The 12,822-nt window shown below is 41.1% G+C and overlaps 1 protein-coding gene across 2 annotated transcripts in view; it reads right to left on the bottom strand.

Moving 5' to 3' along the window:
• Nucleotides 1–3,772: 3,772 nt before the first annotated feature.
• Nucleotides 3,773–12,822, bottom strand: part of ccny (cyclin Y) — a 45,903-nt gene continuing 36,853 nt past the window's right edge. For both annotated transcript variants that reach the window (XM_082546005.1, XM_082546006.1), the window contains 3 exons: nucleotides 12,467–12,633; nucleotides 8,341–8,503; nucleotides 3,773–7,473 (listed from right to left, as the gene is read on the bottom strand). In XM_082546005.1, coding sequence (XP_082402131.1) covers nucleotides 7,357–7,473; nucleotides 8,341–8,503; nucleotides 12,467–12,633 — 447 coding nt within the window. In that variant the 3' untranslated portion in view covers nucleotides 3,773–7,356. The remainder of the gene's footprint in view (nucleotides 7,474–8,340; nucleotides 8,504–12,466; nucleotides 12,634–12,822) is intronic.

Raw genomic sequence — 12,822 nt, 5'->3', positions numbered from 1 at the left:
CTTCTTGTCTCTCCTCTAGCCTTTCCACAAAGGATCACGTAGGCTCCCAGGTGGGCAGCATGACACTCCAATTCTCTCACCCAGTCCCTGCGGGTAAAACTGTATCAGATTCATCTGAATCACCCAAGCTTCTGAAAGGCTGAGTGAAGTTAGCACACCACCTTACCTCTTCCTCCGTCCCCTGCAGACAACCGTCTGTCCTCAGACAACAGAAGACAGGCGTGAGCCCCATTGTCGATCTATTCTTAACCCACTCGCAAAAGCTCACCGCTGTCCTGGCATTGCAAAGATATTTTGGTGCTGTTGGTTGTCTTTACAGGAGAGGAACAAGCCTCCCGGCTTACTCATGCTAAACTACTGTATTAGGTTCTTCACCACAATGGTAGGCATGCTCGAACAGGCCGCTCCATAAAAATATAAGAAGCTACTGAGGCATTTTACAATGACAAATAAAGATAACGTGCAGATATGCAGACAGTGGATTTGCTCTCGTGAAACATAAGGAGGTTGTAAACTGCATTTTCCCACAGCTGATAGCAGTTTATGGCTGTTAAGGATTTACTGGAAGCTCGCATAATACGGCTAGGAAATACAGCCATGTTTAATCATTTGTCTTAAAGACAGCACAGGTGTATGTATGCTATATATGTATATACACACATATATATGTATATAGACCATGAGAGAGAGAGACTGACTCTCTCCTGTACAGAGCACAGATTCCCCATGACGTTAGTTTGCTGAGGGCACACATGGGTAAAGACAGTTGGCTTGGCTCATAATTACTACAGATCAGTGATCATTAGCACGTCCACGCTTGCCCACACACACAAAAAATCCCACTCAGAAGTCTGTTATGACTGATTTTATTTTGCCCGTGATGACCTTTTCAAGACAGCATAAGAAATTTGTGCAGCTGCTCCGGTTGAGTTCAAAGCAACAGCTAACGGCACAGTTTTAGCAGTAAAAGAGCCTCAACTGCTACCCTCTCTCTCCCTCCCAGAGGAGTGGCGTGGACCACAATCTGTATTTGATTTAAAGTAGAATGTGGCATCCACTCTGATTGGTTTCTATAAAAGGGGTAACCCAGGGGTAGGCAACTCCAGGCCTCGAGTGCCGGCATCCTCACTCACGTGATATCTAAAACCTGCAGGACACCGGCACTCGAGGCCTGGAGTTGCCTACCCCTGCTTTAGAAGAAAGAATGACAGGCAAAACATTTTTAAAGTCATTTCATAGTTTGATTTAAAACAAACAAACAAAAAAAAGCTAACGCTTTTCACATCAAACTCTCAAACTCACTACATTAAAATATGAGGCCATAATGGCATAATATCCCCAGGAAAGCTTTCCATCCTCCCCATTAGACTGTGGCTTTGGTAGATGCATTTTCCATTCAAGCCAACAATCGTTTTCGTTTCAAACTTGGCTGCTCCTCACTTATCTAATTACTTGGAAAAGTTCCCACCTAAATAATTACCTGAACATCCACCTGATCCACAGCCGTCTCCCATCTCCTAGGAAATGATGCATGAGACGTTTGTGTTTGCTTCCAATGAACACGAGTGACAAACTTTCCAAAAGATTATAAAAAGGCTTGGGATATAGCATTGAATATGAACATACAGGGTGAGAAATTTCTAATTTGATAAAACACGTAATGCTTGTCCTGTGGGATCAGTGTCTTCATCTTAAAGCTGTTTTTATATTGACAAAAGATCAAATGTCACTGTGAAACGTTTAACCCTTGTATGGTGTTCGGGTCTGTGAGACCCGTGTTCAGTTTTTTTCAAAAGAAAAATTAAACAATTAATTATTTTTTCACGTGTAAATGTGTTGTGTCTTTCCACTCACTCCACTTGATTATAACTGATTTATTTATAACATTTTATATAAAAGAAAAACGAGAAGCACATTAATTCATAAATGTGATCTAACAAAGGTAAAGGGAAAAAATTAACCATGTTTGCTGTTCATATGTCTCGTAATTGGGATGAAGTAAACATCTGTTGAGTAATTTAACATAAAATTGTTTGATAGTGTTAATTTGGAAAGCCAAAACTCTAGCGGGTCCACCAGACCCATGAACACTGGCTGAGTAACAAAAATACGAACACCACACAAGGGTTAAGTAGCGATGAACCCTACTGAGAATTCTTTCAGCACCTTTAATGATATTGTCTAATGATGTCACTCCTCATTGCAGATCAGAGCAAATTTTACATCTCCATTCCGGACAAAGTTTAGCTTTTCTGACTCTTCATTCAAAGTATTTGACCAAACTTTAATCCAAATGATCTGAAATGTTTGAGCAGTTTGCAAAAAGGCAGCAGAGACACCAGGAAGAACACTGCAAGCTCCAGAAACACCCCTGCTAGGTTTGAGGTGGATCAGATGAACAGGAGTCGAGATAGCAGAGGAAAAGGCAAACAGATGGACGTACAGAGATTTCTCTAATTATTAGCAAGATCTAACTGGCTTGGGGAACATTAAAACTATTGGTAACACTGTAACAGGACTAATCTATCCTGTTGTACCAAATTTTACAGTTGCTTCAGTTCATCAACGTTTTCCGGCATTAATTTATCCCCCGCTCTCTTGTGTGTGATTCCTGTTTCAGTCAGGCTGACGACTTTGAATCTTTTCTTTTTCAGCTATTCTGTCTCGATTTAGTGCTGTGCATGGGATCGTTGTCCTGTTCCAGGAGCCAATTTGGGCCAAGCTTTACCTGTCAGATAAATGGCTCACATTTGACTCTAGAATACTTTGGTACACAGAGGAGTTTGTGGTCGACTCAATGAAGTACCCAGGTCCAAAATCATCACATCACCATGGTGTTTGACCGTTATTAGGCATTTGTCTTGATATGCCATGCTTAGTTTTCACCAAAAGTTGAGCTCTCTATTAGGAGAAAAACATCTCCAGTTCGAGGTTTGTTCAGATGTAACTTTGCAACTCAAACCTGTGTTGCCACGGTCTTTTCAGGGAGACGTTTTCTCCTTCCATACAAAATGTACTTTTTCTTTCTCTAGTTGTACAAGTGCACTAGAGTTCAACATGTTTCTCTGTGCATCACATGGTCTGGCCTTGGGGTGATTTTGTTGGAACGCCTCTCATGGGAAGGTTGAGGCATTGTGTAGATGTTTCAGACCAGCAAACTGCCAAAACTTCTGCTTGTGTACTTGAGTTTTTCACAGACTCCTGTTTTTTATAGAACTTTCTCAACTTGTAAAGTGATGTTGTTCCTATTCACTTATTACTTCAGCTTGATGGTGTTCACAACAGCGGTTCGAACAGTGCTTTTAATAAAAGCTAACAGCACTTCTTCATTGAAATGACCTGGATAGTTACCAGAGCAGCAATTAAAACACAAATCTTTTGACTTTTGTTGCCATGATGCCAGGTCTCTCTTGGAAATGAGATTTTTAATCTCAATGAGATTTTTACCTGGATAAATAAAGGACTAATAAAATAATAAAATAAAAACAAATCGAGGCCAGTATGAAGGACTGAATGTGTCCCTCAGTGACTGAATGGCAGAATGTAATCTTTGTATTAGCACTTGCTGTAAGCCATTTAAATGGTACACTGTGTGAGCGCAACACACATCACTTGTACATTATAGTACATATCAAAATATTGTCTTATTGTGAAAAACACTTGAGTTAACAAGGTGAAAGAGAAGGAGGTCTAAGATCTTGGAGTGTGTTTCTTTCACTGATTATTAAATCGATTATGATGAAGCGAGACAAAGAAAAAACACACCATGAACTGCAAGGTTGGAAATTTTAATTCTTGCAAAGTTTTTTTCCTAAAATGGGAGCAGGTTTGTTTTTTTTGTTTTTAAATCATAGTTGAAAACATACAGAGAAAAGTTTGGCAACTCAGAACAGGAACAAATGAGTGACTCAATGAAGAGGAAATAATACACTGACATTTACAACAGAATACAGTACAAGTTGTTGAAATTATCCATCAACAAGAAGAACAAAAGTGTCACAGCTGCAGCAGTTTACTGCCATCATGATCAAAGCTGTATTTGTCAAATTTGAAAAATGTCATATTGGAGAGGAAGAAAAAACATTAGAGAAAAAAGTAAAACTCTATGCAGAGGTAGAGCTCAGTGCACAAGGCTATGACACACACACACACACGCACACAAACACACAAAACCGGTCTTTGCTATCAGAGGGAGGGGGTACGTTCTCCACATCAGGATTCACCACTGTCAGCCACGCGGCTTCTTTCTGCGTGCAGAGAAAACCACACTGGGCGGTATGTACACACACATACAATAAATAGGATATACAATCTTTCAATATCTCACAACAGCTACTCCAGCATCGTAACTTCCCCCAAAGATGCATTTTGCACTTTTTATTTACCAATCATTCAAAGCGCCACATGCACACACAAAAAAAGCACTTCTCTAAGATCAGACACCACATCAGAGCTTCCTTCATTTTTTCCTCCATGACTTTGGTACAGTTCTGCCGCTCTGCACGCCTGCAGGCCAGACTGATTTTCTGGTAGCTTAGAAAAGCAAAGTAACATAAATCACACTCCTGGAGGCTACCGATGAAATGCACAAGAACAAACAGATGTCACATTTGAAATCAGAACGCGTTTTCCCCCGATCTTTTTATTTCATTAAAAAGAAATAAAAGTAAGTCCTTAGATTTTTTTTAGATTACATCAAGGTTGTGTCTATTCACCGATTTAGATTTAGAGTCTGGTTGATTGTAAGGCCGGTCACATGAAGTTCATTTTTATCCTATCCTCATACACCCAGAACAGCAACTGAACTCAAATCTGTAGACTGGCCTTTTTTCTGTTTTTAAAGGAAAAAACTCAAGGGAGGAGGAGGAGGAATCAGGAAGGGAGCCGTTTATGAAAATACTGTTTATGACAGTTTTACTAATGTTTCTGTGAGGCTGGCAAAATGCTGCAAAAGGTTATCAGATGACTGTTGATGTAAGCGAATAATATTGTATAAAAAAGACATTTTGAACGCCAGTGCTTAACACCACCAATCAGTCGTAAAAGAAAAACGTGCTTCCATTTATTCGTTAGATGGACAGCGTGCCCAATCAGGACCCAAAATAAACTTTTTAACTCACCAGCTACGAGTGAGAAGTGGAAAAGTCGTCAAGAGGGAATTTTCTCACAGAATCGCCAATTAGTTGGTGTAGACATGAAAAGTGTTACAACTTGGAGTTGAGTATTTGGACTGACACCAACTTCCTTTTCCCCATACACTTCTGTGCAACTGGACTCCTTTTTGCTACCAGACGAAATGCCCCCTGCTGGCTATGAGATAAAATGCAGGTTTAAGGCACAAAGTCCATCTTTTAAATACAGTCTGAATAAATCTTTTTTTGTGGGTTTAACTTTTTTAAATCTTTAAGTCCAATTTAAAAAAAACAAATTCATGTGGAAATTGATACAAATTAAATTTGAGCCAAAGACAACAGGAGGGTTAGTGATGCGTGTTAACAGAATAAGTCTGCCAAATATGAATTCTCAGTTCAGACATTATTATTATTTAACGACATACTGAGTGATATTTTTGACTCACCTGATGACCTTTTACAACATCTTGCCAATTTTACAGCATCAGAGGAAACAAACATCCTTATTTTATCAAAAACACATGAGTAGGGTAACGTTTCACAGAGAAGACTTACAAACACAAAAAAATCATAATAATAATAATGATAAAATGAAATTGAATTGTCATGTGTTATCTCCATACCACACACATTATGTCACATTAAAAAAAATGGCATTTTCAGCATTGTGAAATTGTTGACAAGAGACCAAAAAATCTTAAGTGGTGTTTCCTATTTAAATCGTAAAACTTGACTCTCTTCTTTGCTTGATTTGTCATAGAAACACATATTTAGACATATTTGCCCCTCCCCATTTACAGTATAAACTGACCCATATAAATATTCTAACCTTATTCTTTTTGTATTTTTTTTAACATTATGACCTCAGTTTACAGATTTTTGCACACGACGGTGCTGTATTTACACTGTACAAAGACAATTTAGCAAAATGTATACAATCTATCATTTTGTAAGCAGTGTTTCAATCATCGCTCGAAGCTTTTTCATTCGTTTCAGTCTGTGACGACCCTGAAGGTTCATGCTTTTAGTTGGCATTTTAATGTCAATGTTTTCGCTTGTGCTGTTACTTTGTAAGTTGGAAGAACCGTACAAAACGCTAGAGGAAAAAAAAATACTTCAGACTTATTTGTTCTTTTTTTTTCTCCAGCAGAGAGGGGAGAAGTGTTTAACTAGCTTATTACAGGCACCACAGGTCAGGGCAATGGCAGTGAATAAAGTACAACAGAAGCTCCACAGTATGTCTCGTTTCTGTCTTCCAGTAAATCTCCTCCCATGTGTGCGTGCTTTGTTATATTTAATCACAACAACAAAGCGATGCATGAATATTGCTTTATCTGAATGGTTGCTGGGTGGCCGTACTGTCAGAGATACTATTCTGCAACTGGATGCCTACAAGGTGAATAAGTGCCCTTGAGCTAAAAACGGACTTGTCTCGTTGAATGTCAGTTATCCTGATGAAAACTTCAGTCAAATGGTCCCCATCTGAGACAATGCTCAGCGGATTCTGTTTGTCAAGGAGGGCTGAGGATATGTAGTCCACGTATCAACTGTACTGCTAAGCTAACTGTGAAATGTCTTTCTTTTGTATGCGCTTGTCTCTGCAAACAGAGGGAGCTGCTGTGTGGGAATGGAAAAGAACAAAAACACCCAACAAAACACGAACTAACTGAGAAATTGAAGTAAAGTCTGAAATGTGTCTATAAGCTGTCAAATGATCATCTCATGCTTCAGCTAACGTACTGACTGAACCAGAAGATTAAAATCAAAGGAATGTACACGGCGTCCCCTCCAGCAGCTGTACAAGCACTTGAGCATTGGAGGGAATTATGAAGCGCCGCTGCCGCTGTTACGTCCTGTATTCTGCTTTTTAAGCGTGTTCCTATTTTCATTTCTGGACTTCACACAAGTCTCTCCACTTCTGTATTTCCACCTGGCTGCTTATCTTCTGAAGTTAGGTGGTCTTCATTCCAACAGCGTTCAGTTTGGTTCAGCTTAGCTCCGTTTGGTTCGGTGCAGGCAGGAAACAGGACTTCTTTTATGTACAACAACCAGTCTGGATGCAATAACATTTGTAATAGTGCCAGATTGTTGAAGGGGCGTGTGTATGTGTGAGGAGATTCCAGACTGACACTGATCCACACGACTGCTGCCCACCTGGTCTGCCTGCATACTAGGCAGAAATACAGTACAGGTCTATGATGCATTCCTCTGCAGACAGCCAGTGTTAGGAAATGATGGCCGGACACCACCGCACCACTGTTAGGTTGTCTGCGCTCACCGAGCGCTTCTTGGCTAGTTTCCTCAAGTCTTTGTACTTGTCATCACACAGCCGTGAGATGGCCTGCAAGTCAAACAAAAGAGCAAGTGAGATGGAGCCGGGGGTGCCTTCCTATGTTTTAGTTGGAGTGACTACAGAACATCTTTGCCTGTGTGTGTGTACCAAACACATAGTGTGTTATGTGTAAGTAGTGGTTACGACACCACAAGTCTGAGATGGGCTCACACACCAAACGCGCTTAGAAACATTTCATTTAAACTGTGCTTTGTGCAGTTCAGGTGAGAAAGTGACAATAATGACCTCTCGATCACACCAGAGTTTCTCTCTTATTGTCCTGCTCAACTCAGGTGGGAATGGGAATTTTTTCAAAATCACAAAGACACGTGGGTTCACTTTTAGCAGTCTTTTAAGTAAACTGCTTTTTCTTTTGGGGGTTATTTTTGGACATTAAATAACTAGATTAATGTTGAGGAATGGTCTCATCTCCAAATAAATTAATCAACCAATTCCACTCGTCACATGGAGACGTCTCACCTTCAGCCAGCTTGATGTTTAAAACTCTAAAACTAAATGGAATGCAGCCGTTATTAACACTGGTATACCTGCTGTAAAAAGTTTGTTTTGCTCCAACAGATCAAGCAATGGCATCAATGAATGAAACACTAACAGCAGTAAGGCTGCAGGACAGGAAGGAAGAGAGCGAAGCTACCTGCACAGCAGCACGTCCCTGCATCCTGTCCTTCACCCGGCAGGAGATCAACATTTATGTTTTTGTAATGATCAGAAGCTCGTCAAAATACCAACTACCCAAATTACCTTGGTTTTTCTATTCCAGGCTGAAATAAATTGATATTTTTCCTCTTTTTTTTCTTGTTTTACCTGAGCTCCAAAAACATAAACCTATCTCTAGTACTTCAGCGCGCTTCTCACCTCTAGTTTTTGCGCCTTGTCCCTGCTGAGAGGCTCCAGGGGGAAGCTGAGGTTATTGGCCTCAGCAAGCGAGCGCAGGTCAAAGTAATACTTGGCGTAGACGCTGGACGGCACGTTGATGTTGAACTGCAGCAATTCCAGGAACTGACGCTCCAGCTCATTCCTTTTTCCATAAAAAAGAAAGAGAAAACGTGTGAGTTAGTTAATTAGTCTTATGCTATTTAAATAAAGGTTAGTTTGATTGGTAAAGCCAACATCTCACAGAGTGGCGTAGGCTGCACTGAGCCTACGCCACCAAACATAAGCCTCTTCTTTATGATAAAAGGGAATGCTATCTAAGCAAGGAACACTGAGCGTTATGTGTAAGAAAGAATTAATCCCACATGAAAGTGCTATTGTCATGCAGTGCCTGTGCTCAGCAGCTCTGTGATCCTCGGTGCAGCGTGATGACAGACGCTTTCATCTGTTACTCTTCAGTTGTGACCAAATCCTTCTGCACTGTAACCACTAGCCATCTCTTCTTCCTACCCTTTGTTGCTCACACACATATTTTCACAGCCACGCAGCAACAGACGGGCTAAATTTAGGCTCTGCTGTAGCCAAACTCTGCCTAATAGTGCTGCTTTTTCCTCATCTTTCCTCATTCAGCCTGTTTTCATCTGTTTCTTTTTGTGTTGCTCTGCTCCTCAGTGTTCTCCCAAGACGTTTCTACTGTTCAGTCAGTGGGTGGAACGTGAAATTTAGCAGGCTAGGTTCCAGAACATGGCTTTGAACGGACTCAAATTGACCTTCTGAGGAAATCTCTGGTCAAATCAAGAGCCACAGTCCGGTAAATTGCCATATGGGAGCACAGCAGATGTGCATACTGTGCTGCACTCACTGGAGAGAATCCTGAACAGGTGGATTACGCTCATTGCCCTGTGAATCTGAGCTCAAGGACAAGAATAGACATCCACTGATGCAGAAAAGTGTGAAAGCAGGAGGGGTGAGAGGTGGCGTCTACAGCACCGAGTCCCTCCTCAGAATAATCCACACAAGTGGATTTGAGGTTGACGTGGTAAATAAGACTGAGTTTTCTGACCTCATGCTTCAGAGGCATCTTCCCCGTTTTGCTCCAAATGCACCACAATCTAAGATTAAGCATTAAAATGAAGCTGACATTTTTGTCCTGCAAACCCAGAAAACTGTGAATCTCTCACTGTCAACTAGTTAGAAACTAACAAACCATAATGTTTTTAAGGCTTAATGACGTGATACCATTACAGGGAGTGCAGAATTATTAGGCAAGTTGTATTTTTGAGGAATAATTTTATTATTGAACAACAACCATGTTCTCAATGAACCCAAAAAACTCATTAATATCAAAGCTGAATGTTTTTGGAAGTAGTTTTTAGTTTGTTTTTAGTTTTAGCTATTTTAGGGGGATATCTGTGTGTGCAGGTGACTATTACTGTGCATAATTATTAGGCAACTTAACAAAAAACAAATATATACCCATTTCAATTATTTATTTTTACCAGTGAAACCAATAGAACATCTCCACATTCACAAATATACATTTCTGACATTCAAAAACAAAACAAAAACAAATCAGCGACCAATATAGCCACCTTTCTTTGCAAGGACACTCAAAAGCCTGCCATCCATGGATTCTGTCAGTGTTTTGATCTGTTCACCATCAACATTGCGTGCAGCAGCAACCACAGCCTCCCAGACACTGTTCAGAGAGGTGTACTGTTTTCCCTCCTTGTAAATCTCACATTTGATGATGGACCACAGGTTTTCAATGGGGTTCAGATCAGGTGAACAAGGTGGCCATGTCATTAGTTTTTCTTCTTTTATACCCTTTCTTGCCAGCCACGCTGTGGAGTACTTGGACGCGTGTGATGGAGCATTGTCCTGCATGAAAATCATGTTTTTCTTGAAGGATGCAGACTGCTTGAAGAAGGTGTCTTCCAGAAACTGGCAGTAGGACTGGGAGTTGAGCTTGACTCCATCCTCAACCCGAAAAGGCCCCACAAGCTCATCTTTGATGATACCAGCCCAAACCAGTACTGCACCTCCACCTTGCTGGCGTCTGAGTCGGACTGGAGCTCTCTGCCCTTTACCAATCCAGCCACGGGCCCATCCATCTGGCCCATCAAGACTCACTCTCATTTCATCGGTCCATAAAACCTTAGAAAAACCAGTCTTGAGATATTTCTTGGCCCAGTCTTGACGTTTCAGCTTGTGTGTCTTGTTCAGTGGTGGTCGTCTTTCAGCCTTTCTTACCTTGGCCATGTCTCTGAGTATTGCACACCTTGTGCTTTTGGGCACTCCAGTGATGTTGCAGCTCTGAAATATGGCCAAACTGGTGGCAAGTGGCATCTTGGCAGCTGCACGCTTGACTTTTCTCAGTTCATGGGCAGTTATTTTGGGCCTTGGTTTTTCCACACGCTTCTTGCGACCCTGTTGACTATTTTGAATGAAACGCTTGATTGTTCGATGATCACGCTTCAGAAGCTTTGCAATTTTGAGACTGCTGCATCCCTCTGCAAGATATCTCACTATTTTTGACTTTTCTGAGCCTGTCAAGTCCTTCTTTTGACCCATTTTGCCAAAGGAAAGGACGTTGCCTAATAATTATGCACACCTGATATAGGGTGTTGATGTCATTAGACCACACCCCTTCTCATTACAGAGATGCACGTCACCTAATATGCTTAATTGGTAGTAGGCTTTCGAGCCTATACAGCTTGGAGTAAGACAACATGCATGAAGAGGATGATGTGGACAAAATACTCATTTGCCTAATAATTCTGCACTCCCTGTATTACCATTTTATGGGGAAAGAGACAAGAGGAACTAATGTAATCTGAAGTCCCTCAGACACTCTAAGCTCAAGAACAAAATAAAATAATAATAATAATAATGTATACTTCATCGTCACAAGAAATTCTTCTCTGCATTTAACCCATTCACTCAGTGAAGCAGTGGGCAGCCACCAATCTAGCGCCTGGGGAGCAGTGTGTGGGGACGGTATCTTGCTCAGGGGTACCTCAGGGTAGCCGTTAAGTGGATTCCAACCCCTGACCTTCCAATCATGGGGCGACCACTCTACCTACTGAGCTATCCCTGCTCAGATCAAAGGCATTAGACGAAATGGTCAGAGACTCTCCCGTCAAAGACTCTTAGCAGCTCTTGAAAACAGGCTGACCACACAAAGCCCGACTATTCTCAGGACAGAAAGACAAGTGCTGCTGTATCTGCCATCACCCCACTCAGCAACCATGAGTCAAAGAGGAAGCATTTATTTACATGGCTGACACTCTGCCAGGGTCATGGCTGTGTGGCATTTTAGGAGCCAGCAAACAGCTGATGGCACCAACCTTTGAGAATTGTGGCTCTGAGGAAGAAAGATGGGGGGGGGGGAGTGCTGCGATAATAAATTTTTAGCTGCTACTTTAGTAAATTCTTGACAAATTCTGGATGATTTTTTCTGCTGATTGCTGCATTGATTAATCAGTAAAACAATCTGCAGCATTATCGGTGATAAAAATAACTGGTAGTCCTCGTTTCAGGGCCATTGTGCTCCAAAGATGTGACCTAAACCTAAACATGCGCCTGACGTACAGACTCCTGCTGGAAATGTTTCACACTGAACATTCGGAGGAATATGCTACAGTATGTTCTGAAATGCTAATGTTATTGAAATCATCATATGGTATAGTCAGTCATGTGATTCTGCACCTCCCACACAAGGACACTGGTTTCTCTTTGAGAGAAGCTGTTGTCATGGAAATAGTCCAGACATTTCCCAGTCATAAGATCACAGAGAAGAACAGCGTCCGGGGAAAACAAAAAGGACTAAATAGCTTTGATTTCAGCTGCTGCCATCAGTTAATAATGTTTTATTTCTCTTAGTAACAAATCAAGTGTTTTAGCTGATTTATTCCATGCAAATGGTTAAACAATAAACTGTTTCTATGTTCTTAAACAACCATGTAATGAAAATAAAATGCCAGGCTTTAGCTTCTATCGCCAATTCAGCTGTTTTAGTGCAGAAATAACAGCAGACGTCTTCTGCAACTGACCTGAGTCTATAGGGATATAGCTCTACGCTGCTGATGTCAATAAACTGACTCACATGTCCTCCACAGTGATATCCTTGAGAATTTGGCAGTAGTCGACGTTCCAAACCGCCTGGTCGTCCCAGACTTTGGAAGCCAGGAGGATGGCTCCCAACACGATCCGCTTCCAATTGGCCGGGCAAATGTCGATCTCTGCGTAGGTCAGGAGCCTCTCCAAATACACCTTAGACAAAGGGATTTGTCACAAGTAAGCATCTTGAAATAAAACAGTTATTTTAGCACAAAAACAAAACTGAAAAACTCTCAATTTTGCCTTTTGTTTAACAGCTGGCATCGACTAGCATTAACAGCATCAAGTCAGTTTCACACGACTAAAACATCCTACACGCAGGGTCAAAAGAGTCAGATTGCT

This window comes from Aulonocara stuartgranti (genome assembly GCF_965226115.1).
Source record: "Aulonocara stuartgranti genome assembly, chromosome: 9".
Lineage (NCBI taxonomy): Eukaryota > Metazoa > Chordata > Actinopteri > Cichliformes > Cichlidae > Aulonocara > Aulonocara stuartgranti.
The sequence above is the reverse complement of the archived record's forward strand: the minus strand, read 5'-3'. Positions and strand labels throughout refer to the sequence as shown.